We start from the raw sequence: 21,681 nt of genomic DNA on the forward strand, positions 1-21,681 counted from the left end.
TCACATCTGCACAATTCTTTTTCATCCGTTCATTCTTTTCCCTTCCATGAAATGACACATTGAACAGATAAAATACATTTGCTGTACCGGCGGCTTGCCCCCTGTTGGCTCGTAAATAAACTGCACGAGGCAGACTGCACCAAATTCAACATATTGCAAAAATTCATGTCACCAGGGCTCACATTTTTTTCTATTCCAAATTAAGGCTGAAAACAAAAATATAATAGTCGATTCAGATTTTAAACATTGACATAAAGATTTGATTTGTTTGAAAAAAACAAAACAAAACAGTGTCTTATAATTGGTGAGCTACGGTTATTAGGAACTCTGAAGAAGAAAGACGAGCGTACCTCTTTCAACATTTGGAGCTTCTCTTCCACGACGTCGTCCGGCTGCCGGCTCGCTTTGCTCAGCTCGCCACGCAGGATTTGAACTTCTGCTTCACTCTTGTGAAGATTGCGACGTAGTTCCGTCGTCTCCCGCCGTATCTCCTGTTAAAAGAAAAGTACATCGTGCGTGTGACTAGACAAATTCGAATTATTCTTTTTCAGTAGCCACGCATCATTGACATCTATGGGCACACATTGAACATTATTTTTCAATAAAAGCATGTCCACATATTTTTTTAATTGCAAGCATGCCCTTGAACTCAAATACAATGCAGCACCGGCTTACGTTTTTTTTTCACCTTACAAAGTGGAATAGTACGTTTTTACTGCATTTTTCCCGCTTTACGGCATCAGAAACTGTCATTGCACACTCGCATGCTGCAAAGAAGACAGTTTCTTGTCCAAAAACTGGGGTTGGCTTTGTTTATGTTGTTTTGCCTCCCTCTTCAGGTAATTGCTCTTATTTTCTGTTCTCCTCAAACTGCCTTGCACACAGGGCTTATTTTGTGGCGTCATCAATTCCCATTGGTTTTAAACGCAACTTGAGATTCTACTGATCGTTTTGGTACTCATTGGAAGGTAGTAGAGTATCGTCGTAGTAGATTATTGCGCTTCTCGAGAACGCATTCAGGAGCCTGCGTATGACTACAAAGCCTGAAATGAAGCAATTGTTAGCTTCGTAACAAAAAACGTTTTAATTTTCTGCCGTTTGCCCTCTTCTGCCGCCACTTTTCCTATGGCGCATCGCCTCACTCGGAAGGTGATGTATTGTAACATTTAATGTGGTGTTTTTGAAGCGCTCGGAATGATTTACATGTATAAGATGATTCATATAATGACAAAAAATCATGATACAAAAGCCGTTCCAGAGCAGACTGATTTAATGCACAAAATATTTCGAAAATAAAACCGATACGCGATATCTCGGAAAGTGAACTTCGTATTACAATACGCGACTTAAGCGATAGTTTCGGGGTTCTTACGTGATAATCGCTCCTGTGCTTGCACATCAGGGCATGGGCCTCGGTGACATCGTTCATCAGCTTTGTTATCATCTTGGAATCCTGTCAGGAGGAAACAAATCATTTTCCATGCTAAGAGTTGTTGGAGAACATCATCTTCATTTCCCAAAGTGTTCTGCGTTGCAATTTTGTTCGGAAAAAACCTTTTTCGTTTTGGTAAATATAGGTAACTCCTTGTCCCGAAAATATTTTTTGCCAAATACATTTTTGGGGAAAAATTAAATTAAATTAATTTTTGCGGTCACGAAGCAACAAAATGTTACGCTGAAGGTTCATGTAATGTTTCCAATACAGTACTATAAGTAAAGGAGGTCGCACGAAGGCAAGCGTAAGGAGAAAAGCAACGAAAAAAACGTTTCCAACCTGAGCTTGCTGCCTGAGCGCCTGCTCTCCTCGCTCCGCTTGCTCGTGCATGCGGCTCAGCTGACGAGTCAGGTCTGACGTCTCTTCCCTGTGCTTGCTCTTTGCGTCCTGCAGCGCCATCTCCAGGGAATAGCTAGAAGAAAAAGGAGGAACGGTGCAGTCATGAACAACCGTTTTCATATTTGTGGATTTGTATTTTGTACTCTTCAGTCGATGGCTGAATGTCGAGATCTCGAATAAAATCGAATTAAAAAATGAATGCGGTACATTCTTTTTAACTTTTTAAAATGAGGGGATCCTGTTTGAAAAGTTTCACAAACTGCCAGAAAGGCCGTTTCCTGTTTTTCATTTACGAAACACTTTTTCTGAATCTATTTTGCTACTTTATACTGCCTAGAATTTAAATACGCAACAATATTCGCAGATGGTCGGGTACTAGAACTGCACAATTACTGATTGAATTTTCATCACAATCACAGTATTAGCTGTCACGATTAATTAAGATGATCCTCGGCGATATTCACATTTAAAAAGTGGGCTACCGTTCATGTCAAATCGAGCACTTTGTCAGGCTACCACCAGGGGGCAACGCTTTCCCACGTTTACATGACAAAAGCATCTGCTTCTCTCACCCTAATACAGGGGGTCCTCGTGTTACGACGGTCTCGGCTTACGATGTTTCGAGGTGCAGTCAACAATTGGCCATCACCATGGAAGTGAAATCAATATTCTTAAGCGGTCTAAAAACGCCAACGAACAATTTGCGCGACAACTTGAGAGATGAAGAGAAACCGTTTGTGTGCTCTGTTCCCTTTTGGGCTTTTGTTGATGTAATTAAAGTGAGCTAATCGGCGGCTCTAAACGATGACTTGATTATTAAAATAGCGGCAGATCAATGTGCTAGTCGATTAGTTGTCAAAATGAATTTTGACAGCTCTAGTCTTATTGTAGAAAAGTGAAAAGCATTGAACAGTCAACTCAAACTGAAATTTTGCGTTGTTTAAAAAAAGAGCAACGGATGAATTGTTGATTTTCTCTCCAATGCAAAAGCAAATCAAGTTGTGGGACTTGAGTCTACTTACACAGTGCGTTGCAGTTCTTCTGCCCGAGCGTCTTTGTGCCGCTGCACCGACTTGAGGGTGCTGACGTGTTCGGCGACCATATTGCTCAGGTGGGCCAGCACTTCTGGCAAGCCGCTCTGCTCCTCCATTTCCATGTTGTCAAGGTCACAGGTCTCAGCCTGCTTCTTTTTCGTAATGACAGGCGTGAAGGCGCTTTGCTTGCTGAAGATTCCGTCTCTTGGCGCGTCTGTGGACTCTTAGGAGACAAAGCATCAAATCATGGTCTCTATACATGTGACAAATCTCTTGGAATCCCCCCCCGAAAAACAAACAAACAAAAACGACAGATTAATCTCTATCCCTTTGCCACAATGATGAATAACTATTTTTTTTTAACCCTTGTCTTAAATTGGCTCTATCATGAAAAGTTTTTGGAGATTGTAACCACGCTACAATGTTGATTTCTCACCCTGAACAGCCACCAATTAATCGAATTTAAATCGCGATCACCATATTGGCTGCCACGATTAATGAAGTTGATCCTCTGCGATATTAACATTTACAAAGCCGGCTACCGAAAGTATGTCAACTCAAGCACTTTGTCATCCAACCACTAGGGGGCATTTTTTTGCACATGTTTGCATGACAAAAACTGCTTTCTCACCCAAATATATTATTTACCAGTGTGAAATGGCGTTGAGTTTCCCACTTGATTCCTAATATATATATATAGTGCTAGCTGTCAATTGAGACCCATTTTGAAGAACCCGATTGGCAAGAAAATTCAGTAAATTTGTTTTGAAATGACCGAAAATGACATTTTGACTTCTAATTGATCCAAATTTGCTTAAAAGTAAATAATGTGCTTGCTTTTAAGTAGGCGCCAAATTCTTGCCATGTCTTATGGGGTGAATTTGTTTTAGTTATTATTTACTTTATTCATTTGTATATTATTATTATTATTTGTAAGTATCAAGACTTGAAGCCTTGTTTATATACTGCTTAATTAAAAACAGGGCAATACATAGACATGTCTGACCAAACGTGATGAATAATCGCGTTTTCAGTATTGACCAAAATAATCGTGATTATTATTGTGGCCATGATTTGAACATGTCAACACCATCCTTTCTATTGTGCTCTTAAATCTTGCAATGTGTTTATAGATTCAATAATGTCAAGAACTCTCAATAATAGAAGTTACCGTGCAGTGTGTTGGTTTCTTCCTCATTCTCCTCAGTTGGTGCCAACATGACAGGTTGCGCGTTCTCCGGTTCTGGTTTCTGGAAAAACAAAGTGCGCTAATCGTTAGCGTCACAACGCAAAGATGGCAAGGGTCAAGCGTAAAAGAAATCATTTCCTTTCACCTCATCGCCGAGCACGTCGTGTAACGCGTTGGTCACTCCTCGCAGCGTGTGGTGCAGCAAGGTAATATCCGTGACGGCCTGAGCGAGCTCCTCGGCTTGCTTCAGCTGAACTGCGCTAGCCCGCGTCCGTGCGGCCTCCAGCTCCTCCTGCACTCTTCTTCTCTCTTGCCTGCGCGCGATCATTCGATTGCCATTGTTTAAATCGTTGTTTTTATATCTTTTCTTTTTAATGGAAAACACAAGTCCAAAATGTTCATACAATAATATGGGGGGGACAAATATTTATTAATAATTACTGTAAGTTAATGATTTGTTTTTGTAAAGAGATCTCTCAAAACAGGACACATATTGTTGAATATTTTTCAGTGAAAAAATATTTATTTCTGTTTAAATTGTTTATCTTTTGTGGGAAATATGTATTAATAATGAACTTGTTTCTTTTTGATAACACATTTCTTCTATGACCCAAAAGAGGAGACTTAAGGTCGATTAGTTTTTTGTGGAGCAATACAAATGAAGGACGAAAAGGTGTGAAGTTTCATCAATCAGACGCTGATGGCATGTTTTACGACTTTTTTCCCCTCCCGAAATTTTTTTTGCACTGATTAAGGGGTACTTGGCTGAAAACATATTTCACAGGGGGTACATCACTGAAAAATGTTGAGAACCACTGTGCTAAGAGATGTAAAGTTGTGGATTGCATTTCTTTAGCTCATCTAGCTAATGCTTGGTTAATTATTTTGCATTGTTTGAATTGAAGGTCATTTAGGGATGGAACACGCGACAAACGATTTACTGTGACATTATGGGAATTCTAGGAGTGAGGTGTAAACAGAAGACTCACTGTAGTTGGCAGAGTTCAGTTTTCAGGTCTTCACACTGGAGGTTCCTCTCATGAAGAACCCTGAACATGTTCTCGCTTTCGGCAAGTTGCTCCCTGGCCACCTCGTTCTCCGCCTGCAGGAACTGCAACCCAAACCAAGTACAAGAAACGCCAACTATCTCAATGCACTTTTTCTGTTCTCATGTGCAAACACAAAACAACATAATGTAAAAACCGCAGCTGTATTATGATTTGCAATATGACTTAGTTGAGAGGTTATCGTGCAATGAATATATACTTATACAAATTACACACACACACACACACACACACATATATACATACGTACATACACACACACATATATATGTATGTATATATATATATATATATATATATATATATATATATATATATATATAATTATATATACACACACACACACACACACACACACACACACATATATATATATATTGCGACATAAGCAAGTCAAGCCCACCTCGTTGATCTCCACCACGCCTCTGAGCTGCGTGCAGACGTCCCTCAGTTGCTGGATCTGTGAGCTCTGCGACAGCGAGAGCTCCCGCAGTCCATTTAGATCCTCCTCTTTCTCTGCCAGATTACGACTGAGCTCATCCGCCCTCTCTTCCGCCTGGCACAGTGATGACATCAACCTGAGCGCAACAGATAGCGGACATTTCAACGTGAACTGCAAAGACGGTCCCAGTTTCACCGAAGTTCGTGTGAATGGGAAAAATTGGGGGACAAAACTTACTGGTCTGCTGTTTCCTTGGCTTTGCTTGCTTCTCTTTGCGCCTCCTCCAACCTGAAACAGCAACAATAGTGATGACTCTTGCACTTGTTTGCTTTAGCCAATTATAAAAGCGTCAAAATGTCACACGTACGGCCCGTGGGCCCGCAGTGAGGTTTAATGGGGTCCGCGAGATGGTTTTGTCAAGCGTTAAAAAAAAAGGCACAGGACTGAACCCGATTTGCCCGCTGTCAGTAAAGACACAAAAAATCTTTTTCTCCACCGCAATTTGCGATGAGGGTCCACCCGGGTAGCTCGAGAGGGCCGTGTTATGCTAAGTAACGCTGATTGGTTGGTTGAACTTGGGGGTGTGTTGTTTAGGTAACAGAAGCCACCATTGATTCTTTTTCACTGTTCACAGTTTAATATTTTGAAATAATGGAAGAAAATTGATAGGTGGATGTGTGGAACCCCCACGACCAGGAACTCAATGACTTCCTGGACTGTTTGGTGTGAAAGGGGCTATAGAGGTAGGGCTTACTTAGACGTCTCCTCCGCCAGTGTGTGCTCCAGGAAGGTGTGGGCCGCCTTTGTGGAAGATAAAGTGGCCGACATTTCCGTGACTGTCCTTTCCAGCTCAGCTCGCTCTTCTTCGCGCTCCTTCAGCTTCTCACGCAGCACGCCCATCTCTGGGAGCGGGTAAGGGGTTAAAAAAAAAAAAAAAAACGTACCCAAGCGGTTTTCCCTATTACACTGCACCATCTATTGTGTTTACCTGAGGTCAAGATTGTCACTTGAAGATTTAAATCACAAATCTGTTCTTCGGCAGCTTGGAGATTTAAAGTGGATTGCCGAAGTTCCTCTTTAAGCTGTATGGAAGGGAATCGGAAATTAGGAATTGGTTTCAATGAATGTGCTTTAAACATGATATAAATGTATTTTTACATACATATATAGTACATACACACTCATACATACGTATACTATATATACACAAAGTACTTTAACAATACTCTCATTTTTCCCCAGTCAATGGTCGCCGAAAGCCCGCGGTGAAAATTGAAATCTGCGCAGTAGAACACCACCACAAGCCCCTGCGTGAATTCTCATGCATGTGTATGTGGGTACCAGATTTTTTTTTTAAAGTATTCATACTTTACATATTTGAGGCAAAGATTACTTCAGGACAGACATTTATCTAAATACTACATAATTCAAACTTATACAGTAACTGTGCTGTTATCCTTTCCCATTTCCGTCCCTTGACTGTAGTCGAGAAACACGGAAAGTAACGATCCTCAGACGTCGAAATGGAATGGGGCCTGTAGCTGACCAAACATGACAACAGGCAGATTTTACGCTTGAAATGCCGATTTATGACAACAGCGCTCCTTCAGCCGCGCTCGCGTGTGATCTTCACACGGAGACAGCTCCAAGTACTGTCTTCAACTAACTTGCCAGGCAATCCGTCAATCAGCTCACGGGCACTTCCAAATGACACGAATGACCCTCGGTGCCACTATTGACCAATGAGGGCAACTCCAACAACGACTTGTCTACAGCCAAGGGATGGAAACGAGAAGGGATAACAGAACAGTTGCTGTATTAGATTTAAGAATTGAAGTAAATGTGTGCTGCAGTCGGTCGAGGTCCGAGGAGTGCCTGTTGCATGTGCATTTACAGTCATCTGTTTGACATGCAGGGAACATTCACGGTACGTCTCTCCGCAATATAGCTTTTTTTGTAAAGGAAAAAATGTTTTTTTAAAAAGTGTTAAGATTAAGTGCCAAGTAGCGATGGAAATCTGTCTAAAAATCCACATATATAATAAGTTAAAGGGCCCGATACCTGCTCCCGCTCCTCCTGAGCTCGGTCTCGCGCTGACACGTGCTCGTCTCTTTCTCTCAGGGCGGCGGTTGCCTTCTCGTTCAACTTCACCAGCAAGGGAGCGGTCCGATGCACGAGGTTCCTGACCATGGACAACTGCAATAACCGCCAATCATTCAATCATCAATTTCGCTACTGATGGTTTGTGTTGTTATCTGTGTTTTAATGTTGTTATTGCCAATGTTGGAGCGTCCTATGCTTGGGGAATTACGGTACTATGGGGCCAGCAAACAGTCTATTCAAGACAAATAAAGAATACATTTCCTGAATGACTTTTGAATGTGTTCAACCCACTTCTTTGGTCAAGTTGGACTGATCCTCGATAGTTTGGCAAAGCAGAGCCGAAGCGGAGTTGACGGTTTCGCTGATGTTCTTGTTTAGAGCGACCTGCGTGATGAAGAAGACAAACAACATTTTAAAGGGACGTCTTCGCATCAATATGCGATCGTGAGTTGCTCCTTGCGGTTGCACAATTCATCGAATTTGAATCGCGATTACTAAATTGGCTGCCCGAATGAATTAAGATGATCCTTGGCGATACTAACATGTCAAAATCTGGTTTATGTGCATGTCAAATGAAGCACTTTGTCATCCTACCACCAGGGGGCAAACGCAAGGTTAAGACTGAAGTAGCAAGCGAGCAAATCCTGCAGCGGCGGCTAGAAGGGTGACAGCAAGGCTTGGTTGATGCACGACGCGTCGGCCGGCTCCACTCGAAATGACGTCCTTTTCGGCAAATTTTCCGCAACACGTACCTTCCGGAATTTCTTTAAACATGGCGGACGAACCATTGCTTATGCAAGTTCACCGGTACAAAAACCTGATTTGGCAGAAAAAGACTACCGTGACCTAAATATTGTAAACAACTCCTGGCGAGCACGCACACAGGGAAATGAGTCTGTTAAAAAAAAAAAAAAAAAAGGCTTGGAAGACGCTGAAGTTGCCTTAACTGCGCCCTCCCATAATTTCAGCTTTCAATTTCACTTTAAAAGCCTTAGATGGCAATGTGTCCCACATGTTTGTATGACAAAAGTCTTTGCTTTTCTAACCCCAATATATTTTATTTACCAGTGTGAAATGGCATTGAGTTTCTCACCTGATTCCTAATATTTACAATGCTATCTGTCAAATGAGACCCATTTTGAAAAACCCGATTCCAAAAAATTTCATTGAACGGAATATATGCTGACTCTTCTTTTATTTGCTTCTTTTTTGCGTTTTTTTGTTTGTTCTCACATTTTATTTTAATGTGCTTGTTCTATATATGTTGAATTAAAAAAAATCAATCAATAATTGATAAAAAATCAATGCAAAGTAAATAATGTGCTTGGTTCTAAGTGTGCCAAGTTTTTGCCACGTTTTGGGTGAATTTAATTATTTGCTTTATTTATTTTAGTTTATTATCCTTATTTGTAAGTATACCGCTGGTTTTAAAAAAGGGCAATAAATAGACATGTTTGACCATGCGTGATGAATAATCGTGAATAATAATTGTGATTTCAATATGGACCAAAATAATCCGGATTATTATTTTGGACATAATCGTGCAGCCCTAGCTGCTCCCTTGTGTTCCTTGCACCTGCTCGGGGAAGGCGACGTTGAGGGCAGCCAAGAGTTCCTGCTGAGAGCCCAAGTTCCTCTGCAGTGCCGAAATTTCGCCGGCGCAGTGAGTCCTCAGCTGCTCCATGCCGCCGAAGACCTGGACACGCACAAGCAAGCGAGTAAAATGGCCGCCATCAGTTACAAGCGGGCACTATTATCTTTAAGGCTTACAGCTTCCGTGGACGCTTGGGCTTCTTCCACCCGAGTCTTCATCTGGTCTCTTTGCTGGAATGCTTCTTGGATCTTCCGAGTCATTCGCTTCTGCGTTTCCTTGAATTTCGTGCATAACGACTTCATGTCCCCGTACTGAAAGTGGAAAATATATTCAATTGTACATTTGGGGAAAAAAAAAAAATGGAAAAAGTTGGAGTACCTTGAACAAAACAAAAGAATTGGAAAGGTTGAAAAGTACCGGAAGATATTTTCTTGAGAAGTCCATCTTTTAAAGAAGTATAAATATAACTGAACAAAAATTGTGTTGCCTCTGTTACTAAGTCAATGAGAGATTTATGAAAAAAGCTTACGTGAGAAACAAGACTTTGATGATCCTCTTGAACAAGCGTCTCCATTTGCTTCATGTGGGAGAGCGCTGCACTGGTGTCGTTGTTCAAAGATGTCTGTTTGGTTGGATTTAGAATTTTTTTTTAGCCATATTTTATTTATTGCATAGCTCAAAAAAATATATCTACTGTATAAATACCATATGTATTTTTTTTTTTTTTTTTGCTGAGCATTTTGTGAATTATTGACTTAATTAGAGTAGCAATTTTCTACTTTTCCGGGGGCATTTTTTCCAGTGATGTACCCCCCTGTGAAATATGTTTTAAGGGAGTACCCCCCAGGTTAAAAATAAATAAAAATAGACTTAAAACGTGCCATCAGTGTTTTATTTATTAAATATTAGAAACCTTCAAACTTCATTTGTATTGGTCCACAAAAAAAAATAAAAAAAGTAAAAGTAAAGTATCCTCTTTTGAATCATACAAGAGATATATGATCAAAAAAAAAAACAAGTTAATTATTAATAAATGATTGTCAAAAAAAAAAAAAAAATCAACATATATTGTCAGACCTGTTCTCAAAAAAAAATAATTATATATAAATATTTGCCCACAGAAAAATATTCAACATAAAGCGTCATATTTTTGGGATTACAGTAGAGTTCTGTTCAAAAATAAGAATACTCTTAAATATTAATAAATATTTGTCCGCAAAAAATAATCAACATAAAGTGTCAGACTGCTTCTCAAAAAGAAATAATTATAAATAAATATTTGTCCATATAAAAATATTCAACCTAAAGTGTCCTTTTTTGCGATTACAGGAGAGTTCACAAAAATAAATGATTAACTTAAGCATTAATAAATATTTGTCTGCAAGAAAAATAAAATGTCAGACCTGTTCACAAAAAGAAATAATTATAAACGAGCATTTGGCGCCACAAAAATATTTGCTCTTCTCTTTTGGATCATAGTAGAGACCTGTTTACAAAAATAAAATATTTACTTTACAGGTAACGAGAAGTGACACGGACAAGTTGGATCGAACCATTCGAGTATGGGGGACAATCAGGTTTTTACAAATAAGGGATTTGAATACGTTCCCGAACATAACATTTGTTTTATGAACCTATATTGTCCTGAAACATTTTATTAATTCAATCATTATTTTGAAAGGATTATTGCATGTTTATTTCAAATCTGGAGCATCCCCCTGGAGTTCCTTCAAGTACCCCCATGTGAGAACCACTCTGTTCCATTTCAATGTGAGTAAAACGCCTCTTTTTGGACATTTTGCAGCCCTAGTTAGAGGTCAGTTTGCTATTTAATCAACCCTTCCTAAAAGGCCTCCCACATCCTACAAAGAGAGGGAACCCCGAGTCTTACCATGGCGGCACGCATCCCTTGCATATTCTCAACAAGCTCCTGTAGAAAGCTTCCATTTTGCTCCAAATGGCCCATCCTGCTCAAAGCTTCCACATACAAGTCCCTGTACATTGTGGTCTGGGGGGAAAACACACACACGCAAAAATGAGGCTTATTTTTAATTGTATTATTTTATAGATTTGTGCGTCGAGTCATTGACCTGGCTGAGCTCGGTGTGGTCCGTCTGCACCAACTTGTTCCGCAGTTCGGAGGGCGGAGGGACCGTTAAGGGGCCGCCGGGCGAGGCTCGGGCCGCGGCCAGCTGCTGCGCCAAGGCCTCCACCATGATCATGCTGGACATCAGCCTCTGCTCCAGCTCCGCTCTGGGTACGCAATCCAGGCTGCCGGGAGGACAGCTGCACGCCGATAGCAAATGTCTTAATACTGGATAAAAACCCGCTCTTGAAGTTTTGGTTCGCACTGAAAACTGCTTGCTTATTGCACATAAAAACATGTGGATTTTTATGATTTTTTTTATTTTTATTTAAGAGTCCAGATATTCAATCCCAGGTATTTATTTTCATCTTTTTTTAATCAAGTGTTTCAGGTATTTATTTGTATCTTTTTTTAATCAAGTGTTTGGCTAAAGGAATGTGAACGAGTTACTGGCACTAAATTAAGTATTATATTATTTTTCATCTTTTTTTAATCAAGTGTTTCAGGTATTTATTTTCATCTTTTTTTAATCAAGCGTTTGGCTAAAGGAATGTGTAAGAGTTACTGGCACTAAATTAAGTATTATATTATTTTTCATCTTTTTTTAATCAAGTGTTTCAGGTATTTATTTTCATCTTTTTTTAATCAAGTGTTTGGCTAAAGGAATGTGTAAGAGTTACTGGCACTAAATTAAGTATTATAGTACTGCATATATTAAAATGAACAATTAATTTAGGTGCTTTAGTAGGTAATTAACTACTAACGTAACTGATTAGTTTGGTACTTAAATGTTAAAAGTAATTGATTATTTCAGTGCATTTAACTGAAAGTAATCACTTGCCTCGGTACTTAATTGCTTAAAGTAATTAAAGAATTTAGTACTTTAATATGTAATTCATTGATTTAGTCATTTTTATATCATTATTTACTGAATTCATCAGCCATGTTCAGACAATAGTAACCGTGGTAAACTATACACATTGAATTTCTAATTTTGTAAATGCTTTTAAAGGCATGCTTATTAAGGTCATTCATTAATATTTTTTTTTCTTTTACCAATCAAATTGTTCAGTGGCATCAGTTCTATCCATACATATGTAGGTTCAATTTATTAACACCCACAAAAAATTGAAAAATTGTATGCTCTGTCTTTGCAGTCTGTGACGTGATGATGACACTTTAAGACACAGCCATTAACTGGTCTTTACCGCCACCTACTGTCTTGAAGTGAAACACAAGTCAACAAAGAATTTTCTGCTTGCTGATAGAGTTTAACCGCCGCTCAACGGAATGTTGCAAAAATTGCAGGAAAATCAATGTGATAAATACTATTTAAATGCAACTCATAAATTGTAATTAGAGTGGTTTGACATGGTCCAAAATTTGGACCATGATTAATTTTGTACACAAAATCTCACACGTCCAGCTGCAAGCACATAGAAATGTCAGAATCACTGCATTTTGAAATTTTACGTTTTAACCATTTGCTGGAAATTTCAGCTTTCGAGGGTTTTCTCCAAATGATTCTTTTGATCATAAAAAAAAAAAATCAAAGGAATTTCCATAATTTGTAACATAATGCCACAAGAGTTACCCTTTAAGAGACTTCCCCTTTAAGAGAACAAAAAATAAATTTAAAATCCCCCTAAAATTCGAGTATTTAAGATTTTTCTGCACTTACTTCCAGAGAAGAGGAAGAGGATCCGTGAAGGTACAAGCATCCGCCTTGGAGATGTCCCCTTTCCTCTCAAACTCTCTGGACGTATTGAGGCTTCGATCGAACATCTTCAGTGGGGTGACACCCACGCAGACGCTGCGAGACTTTGCCGGGGGTTCAGCAGCTGCTGCCGCGAAATTCATTTTTCCCGACGCCAGGATGAGAAACTCCGCCATTTGCCGTAGCTGCTGCTGGAGCGGAACGTCCGGAACGAAAGGCGCGTCTGGCGCCCGTGACCTCAAGTCCTCCGCCGGTGGATCCTCCGGCTGTGGCTTGTTAGAAAGGGTGGTGGAGTTTAAAATGGGATGAGGCATTGGGCTTTCCAGGTTGTCCGCCCACAAAATGTCATCCTCTGGACTATCGGGTGGAAGCAGCTTCTTCTGGCGGTCATCGGCGTGATCCATGCGAGCCCTCACGAGGGACATGGACGCCCTTCGAATCGGAGTGAGCAGCTGCAGAGCCGACGCTACAGATGTTGGTGTGAGACAACAGATGATGTCGTTAAGTTGGTTCCTTTGATTTGGATCCAGTGTGAGAGATTGGGCTCCTGGAAATTGAACAGCATCTTCTGCCATTTTTTTGGCGACAATGGGAATTTCATCATCTTGCTTCTCTTGGGCTTTCAAATGACCTGAATCAGGAGTCGGCGGGTTGTTCATTGCTGGCGCGAGAGTGTCGATAATTGGATCCATTGCGAGACTGTGGTTCTGGGTCGGGAACGGTGTGAATGTAATTTGTTCCTCTGGAATACTGGCAATTTGATGGCAATTTTCCATTTTGATCTCAATGAGAGGATCCAGGGGATTCTTCTGATGCTCGTCACACTGTTGTTGGCTTGCAATTTGTTCTGCTGGAAAAGGATCAATTTCATTTAACGTTTTAGTGAACACTGGAATTTCCCCATCGGAACTAGGAGTCTTGTCTAAAGTTGGCGGAAGAGTCACCACGATGTCATCATTAAGGCTCTTTTGAATGTGATCCTGTGTGTGAGATTCGATGTCTTCAGCTTGCTCTTCTGGAAACGAAAACTTCTCGTTTGACATTTTAGTGAACACTGGAATTTCCCCATCAGAACTAGGAGTCTTGTCTAAAGTTGGCGGAAGAGTCACCATGATGTCATCATTAAGGCTCTTTCGAATGTGATCCTGTGCGTAAGATTCGAGGTCTTCAGCTTGCTCTTCTGGAAAAGGAAACTTCTCGTTTAACATTTTAGTGAACACTGGAATTTCACCGTACAATTCCTCTTTGACTTTAACGGTATCGGAACTGGGAGTCTTGTCTGATGCTGGCGTAAGCGTCAACAAGACATCGTTTTCACTCTTTTGAATGTGATCCTGTGTACGAGATTCGTCGTTGCAGAGGAACTGGGAGCCTTCAGTTTGATCTTCTGAAAAAGGATACGTTTCATTTGAGATTTTGGGAAACACTGGAATTTCACCGTCAACTTCCTCTTTGACTTTTACAGAATCGGAACTAGGAGTCTTCTCTAAAGTTGGCGGAAGAGTCACCACGATGTCATCATTAAGGCTCTTTTGAATGTGATCCTGTGCGTGAAATTCGATGTCTTCAGCTTGCTCTTCTGGAAAAGAAAACTTCTCGTTTGACATTTTAGTGAACACTGGAATTTCCCCATCGGAACTAGGAGTCTTGTCTAAAGTTGGCGGAAGAGTCACCACGATGTCATCATTAAGGCTCTTTCGAATGTGATCCTGTGCGTGAGATTCGATGTCTTCAGCTTGCTCTTCTGGAAAAGAAAACTTCTCGTTTGACATTTTAGTGAACACTGGAATTTCACCGTCGAATTCCTCTTTGACGATATTGGAACTGGGAGTCTTGTCTGATGCTGGCGTAAGCGTCAACAAGACATTGTTATGACTCTTTTGAATGTGATCCTGTGTACGAGATTCGTCGTTGCAGAGGAACTGGGAGCCTTCAGTTTGATCTTCTGAAAACGGATATGTTTCATTTGAGGTTTTGGAAAACACTGGAATTTCACCATCAACTTCCTCTTTGACTTTTACAGAATCGGAACCGGGAGTCTTGTCTGACGCTGGCATAATTGTCACCACGACGTCATCATTTTGGCTCTTTTGAATGTGATCCTGTGTGCGAGCTTCATTGTTAAGGAGGAACTGGGAGCTCTCAGCTTGCGTGTCTGGAAACGCCACAAAGGCATCCTCTTGTCCACAGCTGTCCTCATTGGTCTCAAAACGACAGTACGGATGTTCAAAGTGATCACTGCAAAGCTGCACAAACGCAGGTAAAAAACTCAGCTCTGAATGACCGAATCCTGCTTGCTCTACTGGAAGAGGAACCATCTCATCTATCATTTTGGTCTCGTTGAGAATTTCCACCTCACCCCCAGTGCAGTTGAAGGACTTGAGTATCACATTGCAGAATTCACCAGAGGCATCTTCACATTGACTTTGGTTGGGTTGATCTATTTGGTCGGCATCAGTTATAAGAACGGTTTCAACTGGTTGCCTGGAGGTATCCAAAACTTCCACCTCTCTGCTGTCACAGCCAAAAGACTCCCAAGTGGGATCCATCGTAATAGTGTTGGCTGGAATAACCTCAACAAAAACAGCATCTGTTTGCTCAGGGTGGCCGTATGGATGTTCCACATGTACGCTGCAGGTCTCACGAGGAACCATTTCCTGTTCTTCATGAGTGAAGCCAACCGATTGGTCCTGAGGTAAAATTAGATGATCTTCTGCGCGCAGTAAAGGCTGGTCTGAAATTATAGCCTCACCACTCGAGCTGATGATGGGTTTTAAAGGTATATCGGTGAGCCCATGAGCAGCCATTTTGATGGTTTGTGTCATATTGGCTGGCGGATGAGCAAGAGGGCCGAGGAAAACATCATCCTGTTGGCAAAGATGGCCGCATTAGAGTAGCAGAAGCTCACACAAATATTTTTAGCAAAATATTTTTTCAAAATTTGCTTGGTCAGTGCCGTAGTTTGAGTTTCTCTCTTTCAGTTAAATTTTCTTTTCAGATTTAAAAAAAAACGTGGAATTTTTGCTGCATTTTGCAATCGTAGAATTAACAAATGTACAGAGAGAGCATTTGTAAACTTAAAAATGTAAACAATTCAAACAAACATTGTACCTTTTCTTTGCTCTGACTTAGTGATTTGGACTTGCGCCTGAGTGGGGTTGAAAGACGATGCTTTTCATTCTCTACACTTCTCAGGGGAGGGCGCTGGACACATTTCTTGGAAAGCTTGATTAGGAACCAAATTAAAACATGTGATTGTTATAAAAGCATTCGTAAGTTTGACCATCGTAAAACCATGCAACTATCGTATCTTACCGAGCTTTCCACGCTTTCATTCGACATCGCTGAACTGTTGTCAAATCAGCAAGTTGGTCTTGCTTCCTTTAACGAAACAAAATAGCAATCTCCCTTGACAACTTTTCCAAAGTCTTAAAAGACAAAAAAAAAAAAAAAAAAAAAAACTTAACAATGGAGACAGTGGTCTGATATGCTTACTCGCAATCTAAATCGGCAAATTGTTCCTACCGTATCACTAAAGCTGTCCGATCGAAATTAGTTTAGCGTTTTGATTAGCAAGTGTACAACTACTAAAAAATGAAATCATGCTAAGTAAATGTTTCACGTCGTGGTTTTAAATATATATAGTAGGGGAAAAGCGTCAAACCTTCGTTGAAACAGTCAACAAGCGCGTCTCATTCAAAACAGAAATGCTGCGTTGCTATTGGTCCATTTCTTCTTCTTCTTAGGCTCGGCGTATATTATGCTGCCACCAACAGGACGGAGGGATATTGCGTCCAGGGTTTTCTGAGGCTTTTCGTGCAGTAATCAATACTTAGCGAAGGGATTATAAACCAGATATAAAAAAAGACGAACATTAAAAAAAAGCTTTTAAAAAATGTAATTTACGGCCAGTCAGTTCAATTATTTCATACAACATTCACATTTCTGATTATTTTACTGGTTTTCAAGCATTTTTGAATCAAAATACAGTGTTATCATTTTTATTGCATTGCTTACCCTTAATTTAACTGTGATTGGTCGGTAAAAAGTTGAGAACTTGAGGCTGAATTTTAAGTTGGCTGGGATAGGCACCAGCACACCAGTGATTCTGAAGAGTATTAAATTCTTTGGTCCAAGACTGAGACAAACACACAATCATCACTGAGTCATTGTTTTTACTGAATAGAGTAAAGTGCCCAGTACTTCTTCAGCAAGATCATGATATAACAATTTTCTTAACATCATTTGCCAAGAATGCAATACCCAAACAAAACGGCAGCTACCAAGAGGCTCATGCTACAATGGAGCCAACGGGGTACTGAACAGGCTGAACCCGCAGCACCTCGGCAAAGCCTGGTCCAAACCAGCAAGTTATGTCAGCGGTGTCCAGGGTGAAGAAAAAAAGCTTGTCTTTGCATCGCGTTCTTCTGTACACCGACCTCGGGTCTGCAGAAAGCACCCCTCGGATGGCGGCGACAGCCTCCTCTGAACTTCGCAAAAACCTGAACCTCGGAAGCTGGCTATCAGGGGGACCTGAAAATCATAGAAAATTTGAATTACAACCTTTCTATGTTGAATTATTCTACACATTTCAAAGCCAGTTTTCATCAAGTGCTACAGTTTGGTTGAGTTGACAATGCTGCTGAATCTTTGCACGCTCCATGGTCAAAACTAGCTAGCAGACCAAAAGTAAATGCCTGACAGCCAACCCACAAACTAATGTCAAACCAAGCAACTAAGTTACCGACTTGGCTAACTGTGACCAACTAACGAATAGACTAGCAAAACAGTCTAATCTATAACAATCTACCTAAACACCGACTCTACAAATAACCCACCAACCAACCAAAAAACAAAGTAAGTAAGTAACTAACTCACATATTGACTAATGACCACACAAACAAGCAAATAAACTCACTTACCAATTGTCTATAAACCTGACCGACTAACTGGGTGAATAACTAACACACTGAAGGAACTGACCAACAAATGTCTGATCAATCAACTAACTAACTAACTAACTAACTAACTAACTAACTAAGTCTGAAGACCAACCAAATAAACAATTCACTAATCAATTGGCTAAATATCTGACCAACTAACCAATAATTTAGCAGAAAAATAACATGCTGAACAAACTAAGCAAACTAATGTATAGCTAACAAATTAAAAACTAATTTACACACCACCAACAAACCACCTATCTAACGAATTGAAGACAGAGCAAGCAAGCAACTGATAAATTTGCTAACTTCCTGACCAAATGATTAACCAAGTGTTTGGCCAACAAGCGAAAAACCAACTGACTAACCATCCAACGGATTGACCTCCTGCCAGTTCAAGGGACCAACTAACTAACTATTAACATTCTAACTGATCAATAGACCAACCAACCAACTCATATATCAACTGACTAACCAGCAAGCTAAAAAAAATCAAGCTATGACCTTATTAAGTGACAGAACCATCCTAATAAACTAAATAGACAACAATCCAGCTAACTGACTAATTTCCGCAAATTAAATCAACTTACGCACTGTAAAAAACTGATTTGTTGACTAACTGCTCAACTAATCCAGTTTTCAATATTTTGTTTGAATATATTTACACAGTGAAAGACCCAACAAACTAAGAATGAAGCTAAAAACGCCTGGCAGGATTGTTGCCAATCTGGTGAACAGGATTCCCTTGATTACCTGAGTGACCGGAGGGAAGAAATTCCGTCAACTCCCTCTGCGCATGAGGAGTGAAGCGAACCTCCAGGCCGGCGACTGGCGGCTCCCTGATCCAGCCCGCGATGGTACCGCAGGCCGCCTCTGTGTAACACGGATGCCGATCCTGCTGGGACTCCGGGAGGTCTTTGGATCTCTGCTCTGGACTGATCCTGCAGTCAGAACTCAGGTCACGTTTGCTCAGATAGGCTTTCACCTCCTCCAGCATGGTGAGAGCATCCGCAGGGTTTGAACTATCATCAAAATGAAGACTTCCTTTTTTGTTGACTGGTGGTTGTGTTGGTTCGCTAGGCGCCAAAGGGGCGGGATCTGTGTTTGACAGACAAGGCTCCAAGTCTATGGTCTTCCTACTGGAGGGGGAGTCATAGTCAGGGATGTAGGGTTTAATATCCAGCACAGGGGTGCCTGCGATCATGTCAATGTCTGACAGATGGACTGTATCACCTAAAAAAAAAAAAAAGCAGAGTTATTCATAGCTTTACCGCTGCAGCCCGCCAGGATTTTCCTACCCTCTCGCCAGGCTAAGGAACATGAAAACTGAGGGACTTTATCCAGAAAAAAGGAGAATACTTGATGTCTCCTTGAAGGTTGGATACGCACCCGCAATTCTGTCCAGCTTTGCAAGAGTCAAGCCCAAAGCGTTGGGCCGGTGCGGACTGCGGGTCGAGTAAAGGCCGACCCTCTCGCCGTTCAGCCGAGGGGGCTTCACTTTGGCTTTGTGACTCAAGTGGCCGTTTTTGTGGAACAGAAAGATAACCCTGTCGTGAAAAGAAAAAAATTCTTATGAGACTTCAGTTCAGGAGCGTTAAAGCACCAACTTTAGCCAGTGCGTCTTTATTTGATAGCGTCGCAAGAGGAGGCGGGACGACAGCAGAGGGGGGGGGGGGGCAACACTCTCTGTCATGGCTACACTTTAATGAATTAGTAAAACGTTTGATTTTGGAATCCCAGGACTAAAACTAGCCTTCGCGTCAGTTTACAACATTAAAACTTCAGTTCTGAGAAACTGGAATAAATGAAGTCATCCAAACCCAAAAGTTCCATTAATTTCCCTACTTTTTCTTGGCCACATCACCAAAAGTTCGATGAAATTTGTTCCCATGTATTTTAGTTTCAATAAAGATGCCAAAGGAAACAACTGTTAAAAATAAAGAAAACAAAAAGGTTGATGGTGGTTGTTTTTCTACTAAATCTTACAATATAGACAACAATAATTGGTCAATAAATTCTAAATGAGGAAAAAAAGTTTTGTCGTACATTTTGAATGTACATAAAATTTGATCTTATGAATCGATGGAATAATCATCAGTATAATCGATTTAAAAAATATTCAATAGTGACAGCCCTAAATTTTCAATATGAACAACCCTCAAAGGTTCTACTGATCCACCAGTGCTAGGCTAAGGAAAAAAAAAAACAAAAAAAAAAACCAATATATATATATATATATATATATATATATATATATATATATATATATATATATATATATATATAAATATATATATTTTTTCTATATATATTTTTATATATATAAAAAATATATATATAAAGAAATATATAAAAAAAAATATATATAATATACACACACACACACACACACACCTACCAAATATGAGAAAACTGTTCGAGCCCTACCAGGGCATGCTCAGGGTTATTGAAGACGCTGCGCTGCAGTCGCAGTTCCGCCCTTGAGGGTCCGCACACGGTGGGCTGCCTGGGGGTCCCGTTCTTCTCGGAGAAACAAGAATGGATGTAACCAATCGGCGCCGTTTGGATTTTTCCTGCAACGCCAATTGCACATTTGCATTCAGCAAATGTCAAAACCTTTCGGTACTCGGATCTCCAAAGGACGCAAGTTCTAATTCTGCTGTCTTCCTACTAAATAGCACAACACCATTCCAAACAGAAAACAAATGTAAATGAGCGAAAAACACCATATATACTAAATAACATTTTACATTACCATGCTCCAAAGCTGTCTGGGGTGAAGTTGATGGCGGCTGGCTTTTCATAGGTTCCCACAAACCAACTTTGGACACTGCAGACTCAATATTAAACATATGCTTGCGATGAGTTCTGGTTGCAGTTTCCAGCACCTGCCTTTTGATGAAAAGCAAATTAAAAGAAGGTCCGTGGATTTATGACCAAGTTACGTTCTTAGGGTGGCAAAGTAACTGCAATTTGTAGTCCATCATTAATTTTAGTAAACTAGATAGATAGATAGAGAGAGAGAGGTTATGTTTAAAAGTGTAGTTGCACGTTTGTTCAATATTTTGTAAAATATGCATTATTTTTCAAAGTTGTTTTGCGACTGCGGCACAATTTACCACCATTTTGAAATTGAGTACACCAACTTATATTAAATACTTAAAGGCAACTTAGAAGATATTCTTAAATACAGAATTATTCATCAATCTCTTTCGATGTAATTTATAACGGGACATAATATTTACCTGAGCAGAGCTACAAAAATGAATGTTTAGAAGCCACGCGAATTATTTTGAATGAGAGTAAAACGCTTACGAAACCCAAAAAATGTATGAAAGCAGCCTACCGAAGATTCTTGATTTCTTTTCGCATCACAAACACTTGCTGTTGCAATTTATCGACATGTTGGCGGCAACAGTCACAGACAGGAACCATTTTGGACATCTAATTTGTTCAAAACAATCGTTGTATTAGCTAATGACTACGATGCAATGTAGACGTACGGACTTCCTCGAGTTCAAAATGGCATCGCAAAACAGAGCGTGGAACGCTGCTGCCCCCAAGCGGTCATAAAGAAACTGCAGTTCCAAGGTATGTCTGGTAATGTCTGATATATATATATATATATATATATATATATATATATATATATATATATATATATATATATAT

At 40.2% G+C, this 21,681-nt stretch overlaps 2 protein-coding genes across 3 annotated transcripts in view; both read right to left on the reverse strand.

Annotated features, from left to right (window-relative positions):
* spag5 (sperm associated antigen 5) overlaps nt 1–16,955 on the reverse strand; it is an 18,284-nt gene extending 1,329 nt beyond the window's left edge. Inside the window, exons 1-22 of one of the 2 annotated variants that reach the window (XM_088420213.1) lie at nt 16,731–16,955; nt 16,382–16,447; nt 16,178–16,291; nt 13,031–15,933; nt 11,354–11,549; nt 11,155–11,271; nt 9,793–9,885; nt 9,440–9,574; nt 9,246–9,365; nt 7,961–8,053; nt 7,628–7,762; nt 6,555–6,648; nt 6,321–6,468; nt 5,804–5,854; nt 5,528–5,702; nt 5,047–5,168; nt 4,203–4,371; nt 4,040–4,118; nt 2,857–3,091; nt 1,775–1,907; nt 1,373–1,453; nt 351–491 (exon numbers count right to left, since the gene is read on the reverse strand). In XM_088420213.1, the coding sequence (XP_088276339.1) occupies nt 351–491; nt 1,373–1,453; nt 1,775–1,907; nt 2,857–3,091; nt 4,040–4,118; nt 4,203–4,371; nt 5,047–5,168; nt 5,528–5,702; nt 5,804–5,854; nt 6,321–6,468; nt 6,555–6,648; nt 7,628–7,762; nt 7,961–8,053; nt 9,246–9,365; nt 9,440–9,574; nt 9,793–9,885; nt 11,155–11,271; nt 11,354–11,549; nt 13,031–15,933; nt 16,178–16,291; nt 16,382–16,408 (5,361 nt within the window). In that variant the 5' untranslated portion in view covers nt 16,409–16,447; nt 16,731–16,955. Of the gene's footprint in view, nt 1–350; nt 492–1,372; nt 1,454–1,774; nt 1,908–2,856; nt 3,092–4,039; nt 4,119–4,202; nt 4,372–5,046; nt 5,169–5,527; nt 5,703–5,803; nt 5,855–6,320; nt 6,469–6,554; nt 6,649–7,627; nt 7,763–7,960; nt 8,054–9,245; nt 9,366–9,439; nt 9,575–9,792; nt 9,886–11,154; nt 11,272–11,353; nt 11,550–13,030; nt 15,934–16,177; nt 16,292–16,381; nt 16,513–16,730 lie in introns of those variants that run through there. The other variant, XM_088420214.1, reaches the window with a different exon arrangement.
* Nucleotides 16,956–17,221: 266 nt separating this feature from the next.
* Nucleotides 17,222–21,526, reverse strand: trmo (tRNA methyltransferase O). Its single transcript, XM_088420215.1, has 6 exons — nt 21,356–21,526; nt 20,765–20,901; nt 20,408–20,582; nt 19,399–19,556; nt 18,763–19,242; nt 17,222–17,599 (listed from the first exon to the last, which is right to left on the reverse strand). The coding sequence occupies exons 1-6, from the start codon at nt 21,451–21,453 to the stop codon at nt 17,358–17,360; spliced, it is 1,290 nt and encodes a 429-aa protein (XP_088276341.1). The 5' UTR covers nt 21,454–21,526; the 3' UTR covers nt 17,222–17,357.
* Nucleotides 21,527–21,681: the final 155 nt, after the last annotated feature.

This window comes from Hippichthys cyanospilos, chromosome 7, assembly GCF_059441005.1.
Source record: "Hippichthys cyanospilos isolate Australia breed blue-spotted pipefish chromosome 7, RoL_Hcya_1.0, whole genome shotgun sequence".
Lineage (NCBI taxonomy): Eukaryota > Metazoa > Chordata > Actinopteri > Syngnathiformes > Syngnathidae > Hippichthys > Hippichthys cyanospilos.

What these genes read in the sequence shown, in the direction of transcription:
- trmo (XM_088420215.1), bottom strand. Translation starts at nt 21,453, where the DNA reads ATGTCCAAAATGGTTCCTGTCTGTGACTGTTGCCGCCAACATGTCGAT. An exon ending in GAACAGTTTTCTCATATTTG is followed by an intron (nt 19,557 to 20,407) that starts GTAGGTGTGTGT and finishes TTTTCACGACAG; the next exon opens with GGTTATCTTTCTGTTCCACA. An exon ending in AAAGCTGGACAGAATTGCGG is followed by an intron (nt 19,243 to 19,398) that starts GTGCGTATCCAA and finishes TTTTTTTTTTAG; the next exon opens with GTGATACAGTCCATCTGTCA.